Source organism: Eptatretus burgeri, chromosome 2 (genome assembly GCF_056783735.1).
Source record: "Eptatretus burgeri isolate ZD-2024b chromosome 2, Ebu_testis_v1, whole genome shotgun sequence".
NCBI lineage: Eukaryota > Metazoa > Chordata > Myxini > Myxiniformes > Myxinidae > Eptatretus > Eptatretus burgeri.
Window position 1 is genome coordinate 29,805,287 of NC_140962.1, and position 25,000 is coordinate 29,830,286.

At 42.0% G+C, this 25,000-nt stretch overlaps 1 protein-coding gene and 1 pseudogene across 1 annotated transcript in view; one reads left to right on the plus strand and one right to left on the minus strand.

Annotated features, from left to right (window-relative positions):
• The window catches only part of LOC147031702 (pre-mRNA-processing factor 40 homolog B-like), a 141,222-nt gene that overhangs the window by 23,637 nt on the left and 92,585 nt on the right, over positions 1-25,000 (minus strand). The window contains exons 20-24 of the mRNA XM_085852098.1: positions 22,914-23,051; positions 22,721-22,816; positions 21,088-21,174; positions 20,632-20,731; positions 2,176-2,268 (exon numbers count right to left, since the gene is read on the minus strand). Of these exons, the coding sequence (XP_085708224.1) occupies positions 2,176-2,268; positions 20,632-20,731; positions 21,088-21,174; positions 22,721-22,816; positions 22,914-23,051 (514 nt within the window). The remainder of the gene's footprint in view (positions 1-2,175; positions 2,269-20,631; positions 20,732-21,087; positions 21,175-22,720; positions 22,817-22,913; positions 23,052-25,000) is intronic.
• LOC147031703 (uncharacterized) lies at positions 4,768-7,051 on the plus strand (annotated as a pseudogene).

Consider the following 25,000-nt stretch of genomic DNA (forward strand, 5'->3'; position numbering starts at 1 on the left):
GCGCGTCGCACATTTTGACAAAAATCTAAGACGTTTATATGCGCCTTATAGTCGTGAAAATACGGTACACATACATATATATATATACACATACATATATATATATACACATACATATATATATATATATATATATATACATACACATACATATATATATATATACATACACATACATATATATATATATATATATATATATATATATATATATATATATTTATACATACACATACATATATATATATATATATATATACATATATATATATATATATATATATATATATATATATATACATATATATATATATATACATATATATATACATATACATATATATATACATATACATATATATATACATATATATATACATACATATATATATATATATATAAATAGTCATGCGCCGCTAAACGACGTTCCGGGCAACGACGGATCGCATACACGACGGATCTGCCAGCTCTGAAAAAAAAAAAAATGAAATAAAAAAATTGGAGCTGAAAAATTCCTATCGCCGAGTGATGTAGCCGACGTAGCGCTGTTAGTCGTATAAAAATAGCACATACAATTATGTACGCTATACAGTACATAATACTTCATAATGACAATAAACAACAGTGTGGCCCTGCTATAATGCGATCGTTGAGGTCCATAAAATGTCATCGCGAAAAAAGCAGGGTCGTGCTAAATCGGGATTCAAGGAAATCGGCTTTCAAACTGAACCAATGTTTGCACGTTTACCTTCGAGCAAGTAAATTACCTTTGAATTGAAGAATTCCGCGAATAAATCGTTGTTCTTAGTCGACATTACAACACAAATTTATTTTTAGTGAAGCTTTTCATGTTGTCAAAACAATCGCACTGTTCCGAAAATATATATCACAATTGACAGGAGCTCGTTTCTTAATTTATAAATTATAACATCAATGCAATGATTACGTATTTATAAAATCCAAACGCTATTTATTCATCTTTCTATAATCGATGCGAGAGGATATTGTAGGCTGCTGCTAACAACACCGATGGCCGTCATGAACAGCACAAAGGTAAAACTAACGTGTCTTCCGTCTCTCTTGGATGCGTGTTACAATTGCCGACAGTATTCAGTACAGTAACATGCTGTACAGGTTTGTATCCGAGGAGCAATAGTCTAAACCATATAGCTTAGGTGTGTAGTTTTGTGTAAGTACGATGTTCGAAAACGATGTTCAAAAACGAAAACGAAAAAAAAAATGATGTTCGCACAACGACGACGTCGCTTTACGACATGTTTCTCAGAACGTAACCCCGTCGTTAAGTGGCGCATGACTGTATATATATATATATATATATATATATATATATATATATATATACATATATACATATATATATATATATATATATATATATATATATATATATATATATATATATACATATATACATATATATATATATATATATACATATATATATATATATATATATATATATATATATATATATATATATATATATATATATATATATATATATACATAACATGAAATTGACATGGGGGTTACTTATCCATTAGTTGTCCTTAATGAGTACAAATATGCGTGTTTGTAACCTCAATTGGCAATGACCAGGATCGGATGTCTTGGCAGCCCCCCTATCATTCTCACCTTCATGTTATAACCTCAAATCACCCCCATTGTCCTTTCACACCACACAAATGCACTTCAACATGGCACATCCACATGAGCTAGCTGCTAGCCGCTGCACATGCTCTGGTGAAGTGGCATGTTCATGTGTGCCGCTTCATTTCTATGAGAGCACAACCGTTGAAGTTGCAGATAGGGGGAGACACCTCACCACGGGTGGTCGGAAGGGCAGGACGATAAAAGGCGGCGACACACACACACACACACACACACACACACACACACACACACACACACACACACACACACGACAGACCCCACAATGAGCGCACACAACAGAGACCCAGGGAAACACCACAATGGAGAGACGTAAAGAGCCGCCACAATGAGCACATGCATGAGAGACCCAAGAAGACTCCATGGTGAAGAAATGCAAAGAGACAAAGCAGACGGAGAGAGATGCCTGGCACGCCACACAAGACAAGACACAGAACCGGTGGAAAAGTGTCTGCAATGAGAAAAGGGGGCTGAAGGGCGAACCTGCTGCAAAGTGCCATTGGCGTGTCTGCCCAGCCTGCGAGACCAATCTGCTTCGCGTCTCCCGACGCTCACCACAGGGAAGACCGCACACACCTACACCACACACCACTGTTAACTCATCTGTTCATCCTGTGTCCCTACGGTGCGTCTGCCCATGTAAGAATAAACTAAGAACAGCTCTCGAAACCGTCAAGGTTAAGTGTACGGAATGGGATTCTCCAACATTATATTCTCATTCTATTACTATGTCCCCATTTCCATTATTATTAAACCTATTGCTTTTTAAAAGGAAGATGCTCTGCATTTTGGACACAGGGTCGTTATCCAGCATAACCAACTTCCACTCAGAGCCATGCGTGCATGCCAAAACCGCCATGCGGCTAAATAAATTAATACTAACCGCATCGTCAACCAGTTTTGTGTGGAATGCCTCCACTCAGTGTCTTGGGAGTTAATCCCAAGCAGTCGTGTGTGTGTGTATACCACCTCGCAGTGTATATAGTACAGGCATTTTATCAGACATATTTGGTCAACCTCACACAAATAGCAACAAAAGCAAACTCAACAGATTTTGGTTCCTGAATATGTCCCCAGCGACAGAAAAAAAGTCCTAAGGAATCTTCCAGGGGGAAAGTCCTGAAATCATGGAAAACCAATATGGCCGCCACCCGGCTTTGGCGAAAATATGAAAACTGTAAAGATTGATATTTTAATATGTAAATATATGTTTTTCTGCATTCTAATTGTTTCTAGTTATGGTCAGTATATTGATATACAAGAATAATTATAAAAAATAGCACCGCAAAGCGGGCGTAACCCCTCAGCCCCTTGACGCAAACCAATTTCAAGATGGTGGCCATATTGAAAATCGCAGCACGCCCATTTTCGAAAGGAACCTTCCTCTACTCAACCCCAACACACCCAGAAAAAATGGATTTAATCAGACAAGGCGTTCTCCTTGAAATTGACGGAAACCAATATCAAGATGGCTGCCGTGGCGGCCACAGTGAAAATCGCAGCATGCCCATTTTGAAAAGGAACCTTCCTCTACTCAACCCCATTATATCTCTCCAGAACAAAATCAATGTGTGAAGCCGTTCTCAAGTTATGGTCCAGAAACCAAATTCAAGATGGCTGCTCTAGCTGCCATATTGGAAATTGGATTGCGCTGAATATCGAAAGGAACCTTCCCCTAAACACCCCCATTATATCACACAAAAATGAAATCAATAAAAGTCAAGCTGTTATCAAGTTATTGTCCGGAAACCAAATTCAAGATGGCTGCCCAAGCCGACATATTGGATATCGGATTGTGCTGTATATTGAAAGGAACCTTCCTCTAACTACCCACATTATACCCCATGAGAATAAAATCAATCTGTCAAGCCGTTCTCAAGTTATTGTCCAGAAACCAAATTCAAGATGGCTGCCCTAGCCGCCATATTGGATATCGCATCGCACTGAATATCGAAAGGAACCTTCCTCTAACCACCCTGATTAGACCATACAAAAATGAAATCAATTCTTCGAGCCATTCTCAAGTTATTGTCCGAAAACCGAAGTATGAACTTTGACCTCTGTGACCTTGAAAAGTAGGTCAAATCAAAAGCCCGGGTTAAATATCATGTATCCTCATCAGATATACCTGTGATAAAAATTTGGCGATGATCCAGCCATTCGTTCATGAGAAATAGCCATTTCTAGGTTTTCAGTTTTGGCCCCCTGGTGGCCTAGCCGAGAATCGAATTGCGCCGATTATCAAAAGGAACCTTCCTCTACCCAGCCCCAACACACACTGCAAAAATGGACTTAATCGGACAAGGCATTCTCCTCGAAATTGACGGAAACCAAAGGTTGACGGATGCCCGGACACCGAAGTATGAACTTTGACCTCTGTGTCCTTGAAAAGTAGGTCAAATCGAAAACCCGGGTTATACATCGTGTATCATCATCAGATATACCTGTGATAAAATTTTGGCGATGATCCAGCCATTCGTTCAGGAGAAATAGCCATTTCTTGGTTTTCAGTTTTGGCCCCATGGTAGCCCAGCCGAGAATTGAATTGCGTTGATTATCGAAAGGAACCTTCCTCTACCCAGCCCCAACACACACTGCCAAAATGGATTTAATCGGACAAGGTGTTCTCCTCGAAATTGACGGAAACCAAAGGTTGACGGATGCCCGGACACCGAAGTATGAACTTTGACCTCCATGACCTTGAAAAGTAGGTCAAATAAAAAAACCCGGGTTATATATATATATATATATATATATATATATATATATATATATATATATATATATATATATATATATATATATATATATATATATATATATATATATATATATATATATCATGTATCCTCATCAGATATACCTGTGATAATATTTTGGCGATGATCCAGCCATTCGTTCAGGAAAAATAGCCATTTCTATGTTTTCAGTTATGGCCCCCTGGTGGCCGAGCCGAGAATCGAATTGCGCTGATTATCGAAAGGAACCTTCCTCTACCCAGCCCCAACACACACTGCCAAAATGGATTTAATCGGACAAGGCGTTCTCCTCAAAATTGACGGAAACCAAACCCACATGAAGGCGAGGCTGCGGGAACACTTTCGTGACAGGATAATCCAAACTGCGATAAACGGCAAGCTGAACATGGTCACCTTCAACAGCCAGGGCAGTGCTTCAGGAATATTACAACCAGCAGCAGGAAAAAAGACACTACTGAAGAAAAAAAAAATCAAGCTTGTGCAGGCCGCTGCCAAACTCATCAAAGAAGACATTAAAACAATTGAAACATCCCATGAAGTCTACCCATGTGGTGATGACCTGCAATTGCAAGAGGCTGGAATTAAATACCAGATACTCTGCTAGTACTGCTTGAAGGACTGTTTGTGGGAAAGAAAGATGGTGTTAAAGTGGCTTCAATTGGGCAAGCCATAGTGCAGGCAACTAGACCCAGAGTCTTACTGGCACCACTGCAGGTTGGGTTGGGTGTGCAGCTATATCACCACTTCGCATCACGATTTCTCAATGACTCCCTTCATCATCACGGGTTCTGCTGTTCATATGAAGAGGTGCATCAGATTGAATGAAATGCTGCTCAGTCACATGGAACAGACATCCCTAACCTGACAACAGAGTTTGTGCAGGATGCAGCTGACAATGTGGACCATAACATTCGCACAATGGATGGCCATGGCACATTCCATGGCATGGGGATGATTGCCGCCGTCACCCCTGGAACCAGATTAGGCCGGCCAATACCCAGGGCTAAGGTGACGTCTCGTGATGTCACAATGGTTGGAAGCGTGTCGATACGGTACAAGGAAGAAAGTCACGGGATGACAGCAGTGATGTACCAGAAACTTGTCAACCTAAAAGCCCAGAACTGCTCTGAAAATCTTGATGTTCTGTGGAAGACATCCATCTTGTTTGGGTCCCCCAGACCTGCATGGTCAGGAATGATGCAATTCATACACAAGGGTGACCACCCTAGCAAGGCGGCTATCATATCATGTTTCTGCCCATGATAGACATGAACTCGAGTGACAACACATGCATATACTCGACCCTGATGTTTGTCAGTGAACATGCACGACACCACGGTGTCACTCCAGTAATCACCTTTGATCAGCCCCTCTGGTGGAAGGCCCTCATGATCATCAACTCGGAGCCTATGGGAAGTGATCTGAAAGGGATTGTCCTACGCTTGGGCGGCTTCCACGCAGAGATGAGTTTCCTCGGATGTATTGGACACCTGATGGTGTCATCCGGGCTTCAAGAACTGATGGAGTTGATATATGCCCCCGATGCAGTGATTCATATGTTTAGTGGCAAGGCCATTGCCCACGCAGTTCGCACACACCTAATTGTTGATGCAGCCCTCAATGCCTTGCTGTTGACAAATGTGCTCAATGCGCCTCTACCATGACTACCTGAAACATCAGACGGCAATGGGAATGAAGATCCGGACTTAGCCGAAGCAGCTGCAAGGCCGCTACATGACCAGCATACAGATCTAAGCAATAATCCAGACTTCCAGGAAGCTTGTACCCTTTATGAGAAGCTGATGGCTGGGACACTGTCTGTGGAAGAAGTATGCAAGTCTGACGTCTTGAAACGAATCAAAGACCACCTTCAGAAGCATGCAGAGTCTGCAAAGATATCTTCTAGAACTTCAGCGCTCTGGGTTCAGTATATGGACATTCTAGACATTCTACGCAAATACATCCGGGCAGAGCGCACTGGGAACTGGGCAATACATCTTCAGGCCATCCAGGAAATGCTGCCTTACCTGGCAGCCTTGGGCCACAACCTGTATGCCAAATCTGTGAGGGTGTATCGGCAGCAGATGTCCAACCTCAACACTCAACATGCCAATGTCCAACAACGTTTTTTTGAGGGGTTCCATGTGGTTAGACGAAGTGATCGCCTGTCGGCAGGTCTTTCATCTGACCTGATCATCGAACAAGTTCTGATGAGAAGCTTGAAGACCAGCAGGGGGCTCACACGAGGGCGAGGAATGACAGAGCAACAACGGCTGGTATGGCTACTATCAATGCCTGCCTGTGCAGAAATAAACCAGGCAATGCAGGAGCTCACAGGTGTGAACTACAACACTGGAGAGCAGAAGAAGGACATGACCAAGGCAAGACAATCTTGTGACTGGAAGGACACACTATCAGCTCTTCAGTATTTACAGGAACAGAATCCGTTCAGTAGTGATTCACGTCTGAGGAACATTGCCACTGGAGTTCATGCACACCCCACCGTCAACGTCAATACAGCACATGCTGTAGGAGCCAAAATATTGAAATATATGGATGGGAAAACAGGTGCAGAGTACACATTTAAGAGGAAAGACTAAGTTGTCACCCTCGGCATGAAGTCATCTGTCAAAATTGATGGAAAGCAAGTCCAGGTTGACCCACAACTCCTCTTCCAGAGACTGATGACTGTTGCACAGACAGCAGAAGAACTGGAGTCAACCTTCAAATATGAACTGTGCAGCTATCCACCAGCCCTCTTTGATTCCTCTCTTCAGCTCCGAGAAGCACACAAGCCAGTCTTTGCTGATGCCATCTGGGATCTTCTTGCATCCGATGTCCCAGCCGATATCCCCAATGATGGGCAACAGTATGTTTTGGATGACGGGGCACTTGTTCAAAGCATTCCATGGTCTCTACATACAGAGACATATGCCACCAGTACACTGAGTACTGGTGTATGTAACATAATTATGTAACGAAGAAGTACGGAGATGCCATAGTCGTGTTTGATGGTTATGAGAGTACCAACATGAAGGACATGACACACCAGAGACGGTCTAAAGGGAATGCTGGCACTACTGTGACATTTACAGCTGACATGCGTCTCACAATGAAGAAGGAACAGTTTCTTGCCAATTGACAGAATAAACAGCGATTCATTTTTATGTTGAGTGAAGAGCTTCAGAAGAACAACTGTGAGACACACCATGCCTCAGGGGATGCTGATCTCCTGATTGCACTGAAGGTCGTGCAGTCTGCTCCTGTCACCAACACTGTGTTAGTTGGTGATGACACAGACCTCCTCGTCCTCCTATGCTACCATGCAAGCTTAGAATCCCATGACCTCTTCTTTTGTCCCGACCCAAAGAAGAACACGAAGAAGCCTCACATCTGGAACATCAAGGCTACAAAGAAAATGATTGGTACAGACATATGCAAGCACATACTGTTTCTACATGCAGTTCTTGGGTGGGATACGACATCTCATCTTCATGGGATTGGAAAGTGAGCTTCCCTCAAAAAGTTCAAAGCAAACAACACATTCCGTGAGCAGGCCAAGGTTTTTTTTTTTTTTTTTTTTTTTTTTTTTTTTTTTTTTTTTGTATACCTTGGTCGAGGCTCGTATGAGAGCTAACACACAACTCACAGCAAGGAGGCATGAGACAAGAGGGGTGGGAGTGGAAGGGACAAAACATTGGGGAACAGACACAGGTGAACTGTGGAAGGGAGAGGGATGGGGATGGGACGGGGAACATGGCGAGGAGAAGATGGACATTACAGGGACTTTCAGGAAGGAAAGCAGGAGAATTGAAGGAAGTGGGCTTGGGTGGATTATCGGGGGTAGAAAAGATCGAGGATTTGGACGGGGGAAGATAAGAGGTGGTGGTGAACAGCTGTTTTGAAAGCCTGGAGGGAAGAATGGGAAAGAATAGAGTGAGGAAGTTTATTCCAAAGGCGGGAAAAAAGAGGAATGAAAGAGTGAAGATGAGCAGTGATTCGTGATTTTGGTAGTTTTACCAGAAGGCGGTTGGTGCCGGCCCTTGAGCGCCCTGTGGAAATGTGGTTGGGACAAATCGCAGAGAGAGCAGGGGGCAAGGCTGGAGAGGAGTCGGTAGAAGACAGAAAGACCACCGACCAACCTGCGGTGATTGAGTGAGAGGCCCAAAGACTCAGCTTCGTTGCGGGAGATGCCAATGATCTTAAAAGCCCTGGTTTCGACAGCGTGAAGTCGAGAAAGGTGGGAGGCAGGAGCACCAGCCCAGAGGGGAGAGCAGTACTCCATCAGGCTACGGACAAAAGCTTTGTAAGTAGTCAGGAGCTCAAGAGGGCCGAGGAAGGACTTTGCACGACGGAGGATTCCCAGTCGGCGACTGGCTTTTGAGGCAAGGTTGGAAATGTGACTTTCCCAGGAAAGGTCATGGCAGATAGTGAGACCCAGAAGCTTGAAAGAAAAGACTTCTTCCAGAGGATTGTTGAGAAAGTGGATGGGGGGTTTTGTAAACGGTCCTTTCGAAGAGACATAGTGAGAGTGTGAGATTTGTGTGGATTGAAAGACATGTTCCACGTGTTGGACCAGTTTGTGATTTTATCCAGATCTGCAGTGAGCGAAGAAGCTGCTGCTTGCCGGTCTGAGGGATGACAGATGGTACGGCAGAGGGTGGAGTCGTCGGCAAAGAGAAATAGAGGATTTTCCAGAGAGTCCGAGAGATCATTGATGAAAACCAGAAAAAGAACAGGGCCCAGAACGCTACCTTGAGGAACTCCAGCCTGCACAGGAAGAGGGGATGAAAGAACTCCATTTAGGGCCACACGTTGACTGCGACAGGAGAGGAAGTCTGCGAGCCATGAGTGGAGATGGCCTTGAATACCATGGGAAGAGAGTTTGGTGAGTAGGGCAGGGTGCCAGACTGTGTCAAAAGCACGTGATATGTCCAGGGATACGGCTCGGATTTCCTGTCTGGCATTGAGGACCTCCATCCATTGATGGGAGAGCAGTAGCAGCATATCCAGGGTAGAGTGACCTGGTCTGAAACCAAATTGATGATTGGAAATCAAGCCATTGGAGAAGAGGAAGGATTTCATGTCTGAAGCAATGATGGATTCCATAACCTTGCTGATGATTGGGAGAAGGCTGATTGGTCTGTAGTTACAGGGATCTGTTTTTGCACCTTTTTATGCAGGGCAGTGATGTTAGCAGATTTCCAAGCAGATGGCAGATGACCTTGGGAAAATGAGAGGGTGAATAGAACAGAGAGAGGGTGAGCAAGAGCAGAAGAGCAGGCTTTGAGGACACGTGGGCTGATGCCGTCTGGACCGGTTGCAGAATCTGACTCGAGGTTTGAAAGCAAGCTCTCCACCTTGTCAGGAGAAAAGGATACAGAGTCCAGGGACAGTTGGGTGCGACTGGGTAAAGTGGGTAGAGATAGTGATGGGTTTGGGACACAAGATTTAGCTGCAAACACCGAGTTTAGACATTCAGCTTTATCACGTGTGGAATCAGCAGTGCGGCCATTTGAGGTAAGGGAGGGGATGGAGGGGGAACATACACCAGAAACAGATTTGATTAAACGCCACCAGGATTTTGAGGAGGGAGAGAGGTCTGAGAGTTCAGACTTGAGATGAGAAAGATGTTGTTTTCTGGCTCTCCTGAGGGTAGATACACACTTGTTCCGAGCTTTGTGGAAAGAACTGAGATTGCCCTCAGTTGGGTTTGCTTTCCATGAGGCAAAGGCAAGTTGTTTCAGGACAACTGCCTCGCCACAAGCTTCAGTAAACCAAGGGCGGGAGGAAGGGTAAGACAACTGAACACGAGAGGGGATAAATCTGTGCATGAGGGAGAGCAAGTTTCTTTGAAAGAATTCCCAGGATGAGTTGATGTTTGAGAAAGTAGTGATAGGAGACCAGTCTGTAAGTTTGATGGCTGCTCGGAGACCCTGCCAGTCGGCTTGAGTGAAATGCCAGACTCGACGGCGGTGAGGTGGTTCTCTGATGACAGCCAGAGAGATGTCCACTTTAACAAGGACGTGGTCAGAAGAACCAATTGGAGCGAAGGAAGAGCAGCAGATATTGTCAGGGAAATTTGTCAAAATCAGATCCAGAAGAGATGGAGTACCATTGGTTGAGATCCGGGTCGGGAAGTTGACCGATTGAGTCAGTCCCAATGAGTCACAGAAAGCTTTTGCTGACGTCCCATGGCAGGTGAGAGAGGTACCCACACCTAGCCAACTGGCGTGATGACAATTGAAGTCGCCACATAAGAGGAAGAGAGAGTTTGGATGAGAAGATAGAAGATGGTCCATGTTTTCGGAGAGTGAGGTGTAGATGGAGTCATCACTGTTCGGTGGACGGTACAGTACACATATAAACATGAGGTGGGAGTGGAGGGGAAGCCGAAGCCAGAGGTATTCCTGGGGGTGTGGGGGAGTGAGAGCAGTGCAGGGAGAGTGAGGAATAGAGTCTTTGATGAAGAGAGCAACACCTCCACCAGGACGAGGCTCAGGTCTGTCATACCGTAAGAGGGAGTAACCAGGGAGAGATACTTGGGAGTCAGACACGTCTTGGGAGAGGAAAGTTTCTGTTAGGCAGATAATGTCTGGTTTGTCAGTGGCAACCTGCATGGAAAGATCTGAAAGGTTTGAGCGAAGGCCCCGGATATTTGAGGTCCACACTTTTAATGAAGAGGTAGGGGAGGAGGCTTTGGGTGCAGGAGGTGGAGGGGCGGGGGAGGGTAGGACGAGGGACGAGGGGGGAGGTAAGGAGGGTTGCTGAAGGAGTGTGGGGTATTGCAGAATAGCGAGGGAGGGGGCCGAATGAGGAGGAGAAAAGGCTCTGTGGTGCTGGGAGAGAGGGGGGACAAGAGACAAGGAAGATGGCAGTTGAGGATTTGAGGAGGTGGAGTGAAGAGATGGAGGTGAGAGGGCAGTGGAGGGAGGCAGGTTGGTGGATGAGAGGGGGGCAACTTAGAGAAGGAAGAGTGAGGGGGATGAAAGGTGGGAGAAAGGTGAGGGGGGAATTTTTGAAAGAGGTGAGAGGGAGGCTTGGAGGGAGAAGAGTGGGATGGTTGCTTTGAGAGTGAGAGTGAGGGGTGAGGGGGTGAGTTGGCACTGAAGTTGGAAAAAAGAATGGTTGATGGAAAGCGAGCATCCATGGCAAACTGTGGTTTTTAAAAGTTTTAGGTCAGAGATGCGATTTAACACAATTCTTGATGGATGCAATGAAGGCGAATTCAGAGCATGGAGAGAAGAAGCGCTGTAATAGTTGGATTTTTTAGGCAAGGAATGAAGGAGAGGTCGAAATGAGAGCAGTCTGTTAAAATAGCAGAAGAGAAGTGCATTGTGAAACAGTAAAGAGTACCACATGTGTGAGAGAGGAAGATGAAGCATTATAAGATCGTTTTTGTTGTTAATATTAATGTATGAAAGAGTTCAACAGATTAGGTCATGGAAGTGTAAAAAAAAAAAAAGAAATCGAGGAAGACGAGGAGGAAGTTAAGAGGAAGAAGAAGTAGCAGAATCGGGAGAAGGTGAGCGTGTTGTTGTTATTGTTGGGTTTTTTTTTTTTTTTTTTTTTTTTTTTGAGATAAGAAAGAGATTAGTTGGGAGAATGGGGGATGTTTGGAAAGTGGGGAGGATGAAAATTGAAGGTAATGGGGAGGATAGAAATTGAAGGTAATGGGGAGAAAAAACAAACAAACAAAAAAAAACGATCGAACACCGAGTGGAACCGGTAGGCCTCAAACCTAGGACTAGGCCTCAAACACCAAGTAAGAACGTCGACAAAAATACTCACAAAATAGCACGATTTTTGAAACAAAACCGAACTAGGAACACACATTAACATGTAGGTGAGAAAATTAAACAGTTAAAACGGGACAAATAACAACCGGAACTTAACTTTGAGAATGTCAGCAGGGAGCCCCGAAGGAGACCTCTTGCCGCTCAAAACCGGAACCGGAAGTCCGATACATATCCAGCTTGGAAATATTGGGAGATATTGGGAGATATCCCAATCCAGATACATTTTTGATACATATCCAGCTTCCGTATGTGATGTGGCAGATGCAGGAGAAGAAACATTGGTGATAATTTACAATGGAAAGTCAACTGACACCCTGGACACCCTCCGGTATCAGCGGTACTGGGACAAGGTGGCTTCGAGCTCCTCTCACGTGCAACCACAGACGTTACCACCAACATCAGAAGCAGCAAAGTATCACAGCTTGCGCGTGTATCTGCAAGTCCAAGAATGGAAGGGATGTGCAGATGAACTTCTTCCGACAGACTGGGGTTGGCAGAAGTGTGACGAGGGTTTTGTGCCACTTCAGACATCAATACCTCCAGCTCCTGAAAAGATGTTACGTGTCATTAGGTGCAACTGCCAGGCTGAATGTAGCACCATGAGATGCACATGCAAGAAGCACAACATTGAGTGCACTCCAGCTTGTGGAAACTGCAGGGGCTCTGGCTGCAAAAACACTCCATGTGACAATGATGAGGATGATGACGACATTGTCGAGTTCTAACTTTAATACACTTGATTTTTCTCAACATATATAGTAAGTTTATAATGGATGTAGTTTCAGAGTTTAATGCGAATTTTCATTTTCATTTCGAAACCTTCGTCGGGCAGATGTGATTGCCCCGAGTGGAATTGTGAATTTTGTCATGTTTCAATGATTTATATAATTATATTGTATTGCCATAGACTTGATTTCATCTTGTGTCTTCAATGTTTCTTTTTTTTTTTTTGACCAGGAGCCAAAACCAGTATCAGGTAAGAAAAAAAATTTTTGGGACAAAAAAGCTACAATTTTTTATTTTACCCTCAATACATTTCACTTTTTTATAATTATTCTTGTATATCAATATACTGACCATAACTAAAAACAATTAGAATGCAGAAAAACATATTTACATGTTAAAATATCAATCTTTACAATTTTCTCATTTTCCCCGAAGCTGGGTGGCGGCCATATTGGATTTCTATGATTTCAGGACTTTCCCCCCCGGAGGATCCCTTAGGACTTTTTTTCTGTCACTGAGGACATATCCACGAATCAAAATATGTTGAGTTTGCTTTTGTTGCAATTTGTGTGAGGTCATCTGACATTTTGGCTGGACTAATACCAACACTACCACATATAAAGTTATGTCAAGGTGATTACAGCATGTTCTGTCAACAAGCATCGCCTGCAAAGTGAATGTAATGCTTTCTGCATTTCTGGAATAGCCAAATAGCTTGATTTGCAGTTAGGAAATAAAAGATGAACAAGTCACTTCTATGACCTGATCATCACCATGATATCACCACCAACAGTGAGTTCCACTTCAACTCATACTGGGGAACCTACAGCTTTCTTGCACATTTTTTAAAACCCATAATTGCAGGTTCATTTTGCTATTACACATGTGTACAATGTACATGCTTCCTTTTCTCCCTTCTTGATGAGAAAATGTGTCTAATCCATATCGATTGTCCACACAGGTACAGTGTATTATTAATGGAATCATTCAATAACCCAATTTTTCACCCCAAGAGCAACTTGTGTGGTTGTATTGCCAATTTACGTACACTTGGTTCTCACTTAACGTCGTACTTGTGTTCTTGAAAGATGCGACTATATACAAAAACAAGGTAAGCGAATCACATTTTCCCATAATAATTAATGTACAAACTGGAGTTAGATTCTTCTCAACATTTCTTGTCGGAAAAAAAGGAACATTAACCGTTTAAAGACCAAGGGACACAGAAAGTGCCTTCAGAAAGTATTCACAGCCCTTGACTTTTTCACATTTTGTAGTGTTCCAGCCTGAATTTAAAATGGCTTAAATTAAAAAATTTTTGTCACGTCCACACAAAATACCCCATCATGACAGTGAAAACATGTTTTTAGAGTTTTTTTTCCAAATTTATTGAAAATGAAGTCCAGAAATTTCTAGTTTACATAAGTATTCAGCCCGAAGTCAATACTTCGTAGAAGCGCCTTTGGCAGCAATTACAGCTTCTAGTCTTCTTCGGTAGGTCTGCATCAGCGTTGCCCTCTCTGCATTTTGGGGATTTTCTCCCATTCTTCCTTGCAGATTTGCTCAAGCTCTGTCAAGTTGGATGGGGATCATCAGTGAAGAGCAATCTTCAAGTGTTTCCACAGATTCTCAATGGGATTCAAGTCTAGGCTTTGGCCGGACCACTCAAAGACTTTCACATTCTTGTTCTGAAGCTATTCCAGTGTTGCTTTGGCTATGGGCTTGGGGTCTTTGTCCTGTTGGACTATAAATCTTTGGTGCAGTCTCAAGTCTTTTGAACTCTGAAGCAGATTCTCCTCAAGGATTTTGCCTGAATTTGGCTCCATTCAATGTTCCCTCTATCCTTGCAAGTCTCTCAGTCCATGCCACCAAAAAGCATCCCCATAGCATGATGCTGCTGCCATGTTTGACGGTAGGGATGGTGATGAGCTGTGCTTGGTTTCCGTCAGATGTAGTGCTTTGCATTCAAGCCAGAGTTCAAGTGTCGTCTCATCAGACCACAGAATCTTTTGCGTCATGCTCGAAGAGTCTTTCACGTTCCTTTTTGCAAACTTTCGGCATGCTGTCATGTGCCTTTTTCTCAGGAGTGGCCTCCATCTGGCCACTCTATCAGAAAGCCGAGATTTGTGAAATGCTGCAGACATTGTTGTCCTTCTGGCAGGTTCTCCCATCTCAGCCAAGGAACTCTGTAGGTCCATCAGAGTGGTCACTGGGTTCTTGGTCACCTCCCTGACCAAGGTCTTTCTTGCCCGGGTGCTCAATTTGGTCGGATGGCCAGCTCCAGGAAGAGTCTGGGTTGTTCCAAATTCTTTCCATTTCTTAATGATGGAGCTCAATGTGCTCTTGGGAACTTTAAACACTCTAGAAATTGTTTTAGACCCTTCCACAGATCTATGCATCCTCACAATTCTATCTTGGAGTTCTATGGACAGTTCCTTGGACTTCATAGTAGAGTTTCTGGTCTGACATGCACAGTCAACTGTGGGACCTTATATAGAAAGGTGTGTTTCTTTCTAAATCATGTCCAATCAATTGAATTGGCCACAGGTGGACTCCAATGAAGTTGTGGAGACATCTCAAGGATGATCAAAGGAAATTGGATGCACCTGAGCTCAATTTGGAGTGTCATAGCAAAGGGGTTGGATACTTATTGACTCAAGACATTTCAGCTTTCATTTTTAATTTGTAAAAAATTCTAAAAACATGTTTTCACATTGATATTATGGTGTATTTTGTGCAGATCGGTGACAAAAAATTTAAATCTAATCCATTTTAAATTCAAGCCGTAACACAACCAAATGTGACAAAAGTCGAGGGGTGTGAATACTTACTGAAGGCACCGTATGTCCCTAAACTTTTGAAGTGGTTCATCTCCGATATTTTCTCTGCAATTTTAGATTACTTTACATTTGTACATTGGCAAACATTATAGCTAACACTGGGTAACTAAGCCAGCACCAATAGCTTTTGTCGTTTCCACAAATGTTTTTTTTTGTCAATTAGAAAATCGTGTATTGGTCGTCATGCATACTCTTAAATTTAAATTTATTTCTTAAAAATACAAAACAGCAGACATATTTATCTATATGGTGGTTATTGAATGGGAGAGCACCTAAATGTCAAAGCAAAGTCTGGTATGTTTTTGTCTGGATATATTTTGTGTCATGTCAGTATCTATGTTATGGGACATACGTATCCCATGCAATAACTCCAAGAATACTTCATATACAAGAAAATTAGCTTCATATTCGTGATTATTATAGCTAAACTAATAATAGAATTGGTCTTGTATCTGAAAATTACTTTCAAGATTCTTGCAGTCCTCAAAGAGTAAAAAGTTGAAATACTCCACAGGTATAGTACATTCCTAAATGAAATAACATTTTAAAATAAAGCATATTTCAAAATAAAAAAAATGTAAATTTAAATAAGACAACACTCACCAGTGAAAGGTGGGGTGGTGGTTTATAGAGGTAGGGTGGGATGGAGGGGTCAGTGGTGGTGGCATTAATGGGACAGCCCAAGCATTCTCTCGTTACCAGCGTCAAAACCATAAATGCAATTTCTAAATTTATTGTTTTTCTTGTTTTCTTACCACCGGACTCGCTAATATCATGAATTGTGCATTTTTGATTAATCTTTATGAGGGAATGAATCACACTTCAAACAACATCAAAATGGTGTGATACAGTGGTTCAGCATCTGTGTACGCCTTAACGTGACACAAAGTAGTTTGCTGTAGCCTGATGGCAAACGACGTAATAGTGAATGCCACGACGTTAAAAGGATATGTTCCCTCTTGTATCAGCGACGTAACACTTCATCTCACGACAATTTCCTCACTAATAATTTGGTCTGGCCACTATTTCCTTCACTGACTGGTCCACTATTTCTTCATCTCGAAATATGGTGCCTGGGACTAATTTCTCGACACGCTACACTCTCTCCTCCATGCCTCCAGCTCGCCTGCTCAACATTTCGTCCACGGCACAATTCATGAGCTGAGGCAACTACCAGAAGGCAGTTTGCATTTTCCTTATAGAAAGCCAACCCCACCGATGATAACCTACAGTTCCAAAGTAAATTTCATAACCAATGTGTTTCCATCTTTAGAGAACCCAGGTTCAGCATGAGGCCCAACCTTAAATCTGATCTCTCAAGTCTTTTACCATCCACAACAAATGGTCAAGCCAACTTCTGGAGAATGCTCAATTTTTCCTTCCCTTAAAAGGAATAGACACTGCTCATGCTACAAACTGATTGCCTCAACTACATCTTTGCAGAAAAGGCCAAAGCACACTATCATCCCTCCCGCCCAGATGGAGAAATTCCTGGCCCATTTCAACAACTACACCACTCCTGGTTCTGATTGCATCACTGCTTGAACACACCAAAACTAATTTGCCTTATTACTTCTGCCACCAAAGGTGGATGGAGGTTATGTTTTCACCCCTATCTGGTTACCCTCGCTGAAGGATTCAGAGAGGGTATTGCATTTGGGTCCGTTTGTTTGTCTTCACAGAACTTTCGTGTTTTTCTCCGCAACCGCTTGTCAGATTGAGATGAAATTTTCACCATTGGTGCGTCTACTCATGTAGAATGTTTTAATGATAATTATGATGTCATAGGTCACGTGGTGTGGCAACCATATTGAAAAAAAAATGGAAAAACTTTGGGCCTCTGTATCTCTGAAACCGCACCAAGGAAAATATTGAAACTTGGCACATAGCATCCACATGGGGAATAAGTGTGATTGTTTTATGATGTCATCGGTGCCCTCGTTATGACGTCATAATTTCATATGCAGAACGCCACATCCGATCAGTATGAAAATTTTTGAGGGTCATCTAGGGACAAAATGCTCAACAGACAAAAATTTAATGACGTTAGTCATGTGATTCGGCACCCTATTGTCAAAAAACAAAACAAAAAACAAAAACCTTCAAAAATCTTCTCTGAAGTGGCTGAACAGATTGAGGTGAAACTTTACACGCATGACCGCCTGCCCATGAGGAACAAAAGGTTCACACATATGATGCCATTGGTCACATGGTTTGGCAGCCATATTGCATTTACCCTAAAACCTATAAAAATCATATTCTTCTCCAGAACGGCTGGGCAAATCGAGGGGAAATTTCACACAAGTGTTCCCCAAGCCATGGGTGTATAAGTGGCACATAGCAAGTACTCTTCATGGGGAATGTGTGGTATTTTTATGATGTCATAGCTGCCTTCGTTTTGATGTCTATATTGCACATGTAGAATGCTACATCTGATCAGGATAAAGATTTTTGAGGGTCATCTATGGATAAAATGGTCCCACAAAATATTTTTGATGATGTCATCGGTCACGTGATTCGGCAGCCATATTGTTTTTTTGTTGTTTAAAAACGTCAAAAAAATCTTTTTCTCTGAAATGGCTGAAAATATCGAAGCAAAACTTGACACACATGACCACCTATCCATGAGGAACAAAAAGGTCACACATGACATCATAGGTCACATGGTTTGGCAGCCATATTGCATTTACCCTAAAACCTATAAAAATACACCACTCAAAATAAGTCCTGGCGAGGGTTTGCAATCTCTGATTGCTTTTTATTGTTGTTTGTCGGTGAGCAGGATATCTCAAAAAGTTATGGATGGATTCAGACAAAATTTGGTGGACAGATTGGGAGTGTGACAAAGACAAATTGATTCGATTTTGGTGAAGTTGTGGACAGACGACGACAAAACTTGGTGGATGAGTTGTTTCGGTGATGAGACCAAGCAGATTAGATTTTGGCTCAGGTCCAGATGCAGATCCAGCCTATCAGTGGAATACAAAACAAATTGTTCAGCTTGGCGGAAGTATGCGTCCTATCGAGTGCCGTTCAGGTTGACTTTCTCCGCTTCCCATGCCCACCCGCCCCACCTCCAAGTCATTTTTCTGAGGACCACCAGTCTGAGTAATGGGCTATAACCAACGTTGCTGAAATCTACAAGAATGGCGCCAAAAATGACCCTCAACTTTAAACCAGTGAGCCTTCTCCCCATCATAAGTAATCGATCATTGCAGTAGACCATTGGACCCATCTTTTATGTAATTCTTTGATCTCCATCCATCAATTTGGCGTACACACCATTAATCCACCTTGAATATGGCTTCTACTGTGTCAGCAATAGACGAATGCCTTCAATCTCAAACAAGAGTTACCTCACTGGACATCTCATGCATTTGATACTGTTGGGCACCCCGCCCTGACTTCTAGTCAGCTAATGGAATAAAAGGTGTCTTCCACAACTGGCCATCAGATTCCCTGTGTGCTTGCAAGCAGTAGGTTATTTTGGACAGCATCATTATTACTATTGCATGCTGTACCTCGAGAGGTTGGTGCACCTCAAGGTAATGTTCTGGGATCAATCTTGTTCTTGTTATACACAAATGAAAAATCATCAACTACAAGTACTGGACATGGTATCACTTTGCAGCCAACATTGTGCAAGGTAGCTCTGTACACACCTCTGCTACAGCAGCATCCTTCTCAACCATTCTGGATAAAATAAGCAACTGGTCTTGGAATGTGTCTTTAGTGCAAGGCCCATATTCTCACTTTGTCCTTCCACAAGACATGGTCACACTCCATAAATCCTCCAATATATTTTTGTGGTCAGCCTCTGGAAAAGGTATAGTCTCTGGAACATTTAGGCCTCCCCATCAACTATAGCCTATCTTGGGCAGATCATACCTCCAAAAATCAGCCATTGCCTCAGAATTCTCTGCAGAGCCAAGACCTTCATCTGCTGCCCTCATCTTATAACAGTGTACCAAGACCTCATCCAGACTGAGATCTCATCCAGAGTGTCATGGAAATTGGCTCCCCACTGTGAATTGGAGTTGCTGTTTTCCATCTTACCCCCCACACTTCATCGTGAGGGATAAAAGCAAAGGCCATCTGTGCAATTGGAATTTAGCAGCAGGAATTCAGGTCTCAGTTTCTGCTTCTTGCTCACCGTAAGGCAGTTTTGGTGGCCTTGCAGTTTTTGACTTGCTCCTACTGTCCTCTCACCTTTCCCTCTCTTCTTTATCTTATTCCCTCACCTGTTCACATTGTCCTTCCAAGTCATATACTTTCTGCCAGAAACTCTTTGCTTGTTACACACCCCTAAACTCAATGCTCTCCTACATTCTTTCAGACCACTCTTTCCTTGCATGCGGAACTGTCTTAATGAGGACATTGCCTCGAGCATTTCCCAAAAATATTTCAATTATACTGCCTACTGCCACCTCATAGTCTCATATTTCCATGATGGAGCTTTACTACACCCACTCAGGAACTATTCTGACCCTTTTACTTGCAATTTCTCTTCTTGTGCTACAATAGACCCATTTATCATCCCATTGTTTTCCCTTTCCTTCATTTTGTCTGATGATCCATTTCCCCTTATTATTTTGCTCTTCAATGAGCCTAGATACCTGAATGAAATAAAACAGTGACCATAAAATGTGGAGTGAAGTGAGCAAAAACATAGTACATGAGTAAAACAGAAGAGCATATCCAATTCAAAGCCAGCTTTCTATGTCTGTCGACTACTTGGAACTAAATCCAAACAAAACCCCAAGCCCACGAGTCACATCATCCAAAACAAAAGCTTAGTGAGAACAATCTTCTCACCAGAATCTGGACTGGAAGAACGCTCGGAAGGTGACTTGGAACGTGAACGCTTCTTCTTCTTTGATCGGTGGTGGTGTTCTTCCTCCTCGGATTCTGAAGGCTGCAAATGCAATTCTCAGAAATATCTATTCAACAGATGGAGCGATTTTCAACAAAATTCATTCATAATAAGCTGGATTCGTAAATTGGCCCACACCCAGTCCTGAAGATCTCCTTAAAATAACGGCAAAACCAATATCCTGACCATCCTCAACAAAATGAAAATTACTGACAGAATATTTCAACAACAAAGCAAAAAGGTATTTCATTTTAACTACATTTGGTTTTGATAAATATTGGTACAGCATCATGCAGCTTGCTTATATTCTCTTTAAACTTCATGTGTGGAGAGGTGAACTTCCTTGGTGGTAATGCCACCCAGTTATAACTGTTACTGCAAATGATGTCACGACTTACTGAAGCAGAGCGGGAACGTTTTCTGTGTTTCTTAGACTTCTTCGAGTGCTTGCGGTTGTGCTTCAAATGATAATGCTGACACTCTGTCTGCATAGGTGGATAATAATAAAAACATTAAGTGAAATTACTAACAAGACCCCTGAACAATGTTACGAATCAAAGTGCCCAAAGGATCTGAAGAAATATTACGAGAAGAACAAGCATCAAAATGGCTTTCACAGGCAAATCAAAAATGGACAAGGCCTCCTTGCAAATGGACAAATGAAAAATGGATAAGACCTCAATCATTAAAAATGGATGAGACCTATTTTTCAAAATGCAATCTTTAAAGTTTATGCAAGGACAAAGAAGCTTCCAGTCATTAGCCTGCTCAACACTTTCAGAAGGCAGTTTAGCCTATAATCTCACATTTTAAAATTTCAACTGAAAATAGGTCATTGTACATAAAAAAAGGAAAAAAGTGGGATTATCGAGGTGCCGAGAGAGGAATTTGAGGAAGCAAGAGAACAATGTTTTTGAATGAGACTTCGTATGATGAAATATCACGAAATTTAGAGGTACAGTAATCCTTACTATAATTCACAGACGGTGCGCATTTTGTTTATAACCATGTTTTTTGAGGAAAAGGGGTGGGGGGGTGGGGAGAGTGGAGGAGGGGGGGGAAGCAAATTGTCTGTGTACATGTGTAATGTGTATAGTTTAGCACTGCTCCAGGTGGGAGAGGGTATTGAAAGTCCCCACCCTTTACAGTACAGTGTTCCTGTCCCAATGTTTTTCATTGCAGTGAGGTGCTTTGAATCACGCAGTGAGGGGTATTTTGGAGAGTTCTTTTAAATGAAACGTTTGAATAGGGATAAGAACATAACCCCCCTGGGTGCTTTTTGTATTAATAATTCTCCAATGCACTACTCACATGTGGGCTGCGGGAAGATGCAGCGAACTTGTAAGTACATGAACCAAGATATGAAAAAGATTGGTTGATTCCGATTGACAATTTGATGATCACCTCTGAGCTCTATCCAAAATAACTTATGCAGCACTGCATGAGCCTAAGACACAAGACTATAACCTTTTTCTGAAACCTGCCAGTGATTGAAAAGGGATCATACTTATGATTTTTATGCATTTGGGTGAAAAATTTCAAAATGGCTGCAGTTACCGATGTGGAATTCATATTAAAACATTTTCATTTTTACCATGTGTTGTGGCAAATCACTACACGATTGCGCATTTATAAGCAGTCTAAATTTTTTTTTTGCGGGCACCGAAAATTTGACTTCGGGCACTCGAAGAAAAAAAAAAGATATAATCCAAATCACAAAGATGGGTGCCAGGAAGGAAAGGCACCCAAATTAAAAAAGTTAATTTGGAACCCTGACAGTGTGTGTGTCTACTCCTACAGTTATGAACCGATTACATCAAAAAAAAAAAGGAAGGCCTTTTATTGTGCTGGCTGAAGGAGTTAAAAAATTTTTTTTCTTATATACACATGCATATAGTACTGTACAAGTATACATTTGACAACACCTTTTGCTGAAGAGTCAAAAGTGGCCAATTAATGTGAGAAACCTGCAATAAATATCAAGGTGTGATAAATTTCAACATATAATAGACAACACAACTCCAAACCTACCTCTAATGATTGTACATACTCTTTGAAGAGCCTAATGCGCTCAGATTCAACCGTGATTTGATCAAATGCTGAGTCATGGATGAACCGTTCCCGCACCTGAGGACAACCCACCAAACTTAAAAAGTGGAACAGAAAGACTCTACAGTGCAAACCATGTACTTGAAAATTGTTGGACTTAAGCCAAAATACATACATCATCCCATTTGGAGTCGTGTTCAAGTGGTGGTGCTGACTGCTTCAGCATGCTACGGAATGCCGCCTCTTTCCTCCGTTGTTTTCTTGCTTCTTCCTTCTCCCTTTCTTTCTCTCGTGCCTCCGCTTTCTCAATGAGCTGCATAAAAATGTTTATGTTGTGGATTCAAACAAGGCCAAAGAGGGCATTTTAGAAATGCTTGTTTTCCAGACATTAGGGCAAGAATGGAAAATATAAATTAATGAGAAGAAAAAACTGCAAGGTGTAACAACAGCCCCTAGTGGGGTCTGAGGTGGTCCCTCCCTTGTATTCTTACTTGTAAATTATCACTTGTATTCAAAGGCATTAATGGCCTCAAATATCAACATTATCAGCAACAACACAAGTAGAAAACACAACTCAATCTTTGTTGAAACCGAGAAGTCCAAAAATATAGAAAATATTGATCAATATCAATGAAATCACTTAACTGTGACATTCCAATGAAAAGGTACACAATTAAACAATGAATAAAAATGCATGTATTGTGAAGCCTGATCGCAGTATAGAACACACAGTTTATAGGTACAGTGTAATACACGAATCACACAATATTAATTCACCATCTTCCTCACTCATAAAATACACAGAATTGCTTGTGAAAAAAATCCGAGTCGAGTAGTTCATTAAAGAATGGGCTCTGTCAATTTACTGCAGTAATTTATCACAATTACAACTGAGAAACTAGAACTGCACTCCAAGAGCAGATAGTCTCACCTCCCATGTTCATTCTGAACAGAAATACCATCGTTAACTGAACACACTACGATTATGGCCCACTGCTATTATGGCCATTATTCCCGCATCATCCATGCACCCAATTATGTCACATAATTTATTGGCATGAGTTATGAACGTCATAAATATACTTCTTCACTCGCATCAGGTCATACATCAGATAGATGAAGTTTCAGATAAGGATATCCATTCAACCAATGATGGCTGGAATACCACTTCACCGATGACATCATCGTTATCACCCTAGATAACACATGAGGAGTTGAGGACATATACAAAGTTTCAAAAAAATTTTGTTGAGCGGTTTCAGCAAAAATTATGTCCAAAGTTTTTCCTTAAAGCCAATATGGCTGCCATACAGTGTGATCGATGACATCAAAGTTCAATAAAATATTCTCCACTTGCTGGAAGCTCGTGGTAAAAATACGACAGAAAAAAAGAAATAAATAATAAAGACTTTTTGTTTGGTTGTGCTGACTAAAAGAGTTCAAATTTTTTTTTTAAATCATATTTCTTAACAGCGAAGAATCATATTTCAAATTATAGTCACAGACTCATATTTCGCAACACGTCCTCAGTTCATATTGGTACCTTGGTTCATTTTACACAACTAGTACGTGCCCAGACGTGCGTGGAAAAAACAAACAAAAAAAAACAAACTTTCAAACAACCACACAGGCCTTTCCTTCGCTCTCATAAACGACGACGAGATTGGGGCATTGTGTTTATAAATGCGCATAAGAAATCGAGAAATTATTAGAATACATTAAGTCATCACTATGCGGAAGTAGTGCGTGCCCGTACGGAATGTTCACATGCATTCCACGAATTATCGCTTGTATTGAAGTAACAACTGCTGTGATACTTACACACAGAGTTAATTAAAATCAAAATGAAAATCAAGTTTACCTCCCTGTCTTTGCTTGCCATGACATTCGCTGCCATTGACCATTGCCACTCCTATGCCACGGTAACTAAGGCACCGATCCCCATCGTAACCGGCACGGCACGTGACGTCATCGTCGGTCGGCCGGCCGCGCACCGGGCAACGCAGCACCGTGTCCTTTCATTCGTTGGTAAATAAATAGCCATAACTTGGGAAGCACTTGTCCGATTAATATCAAACCTTGAAAAGGCACATCCACAGGGCCCCAGCAATATACCTGGCAAGTTTCAATTAGATCGGACCAGTGGTTGTTGAGAAACAGCGGACACGCACGCACACTGCTGGAATTATAGATAGATGAAAGTACCGATCCTCGGTTTATATTGGTAACCCAGTTCAAATTGGACTACAAAATTTCTCTACC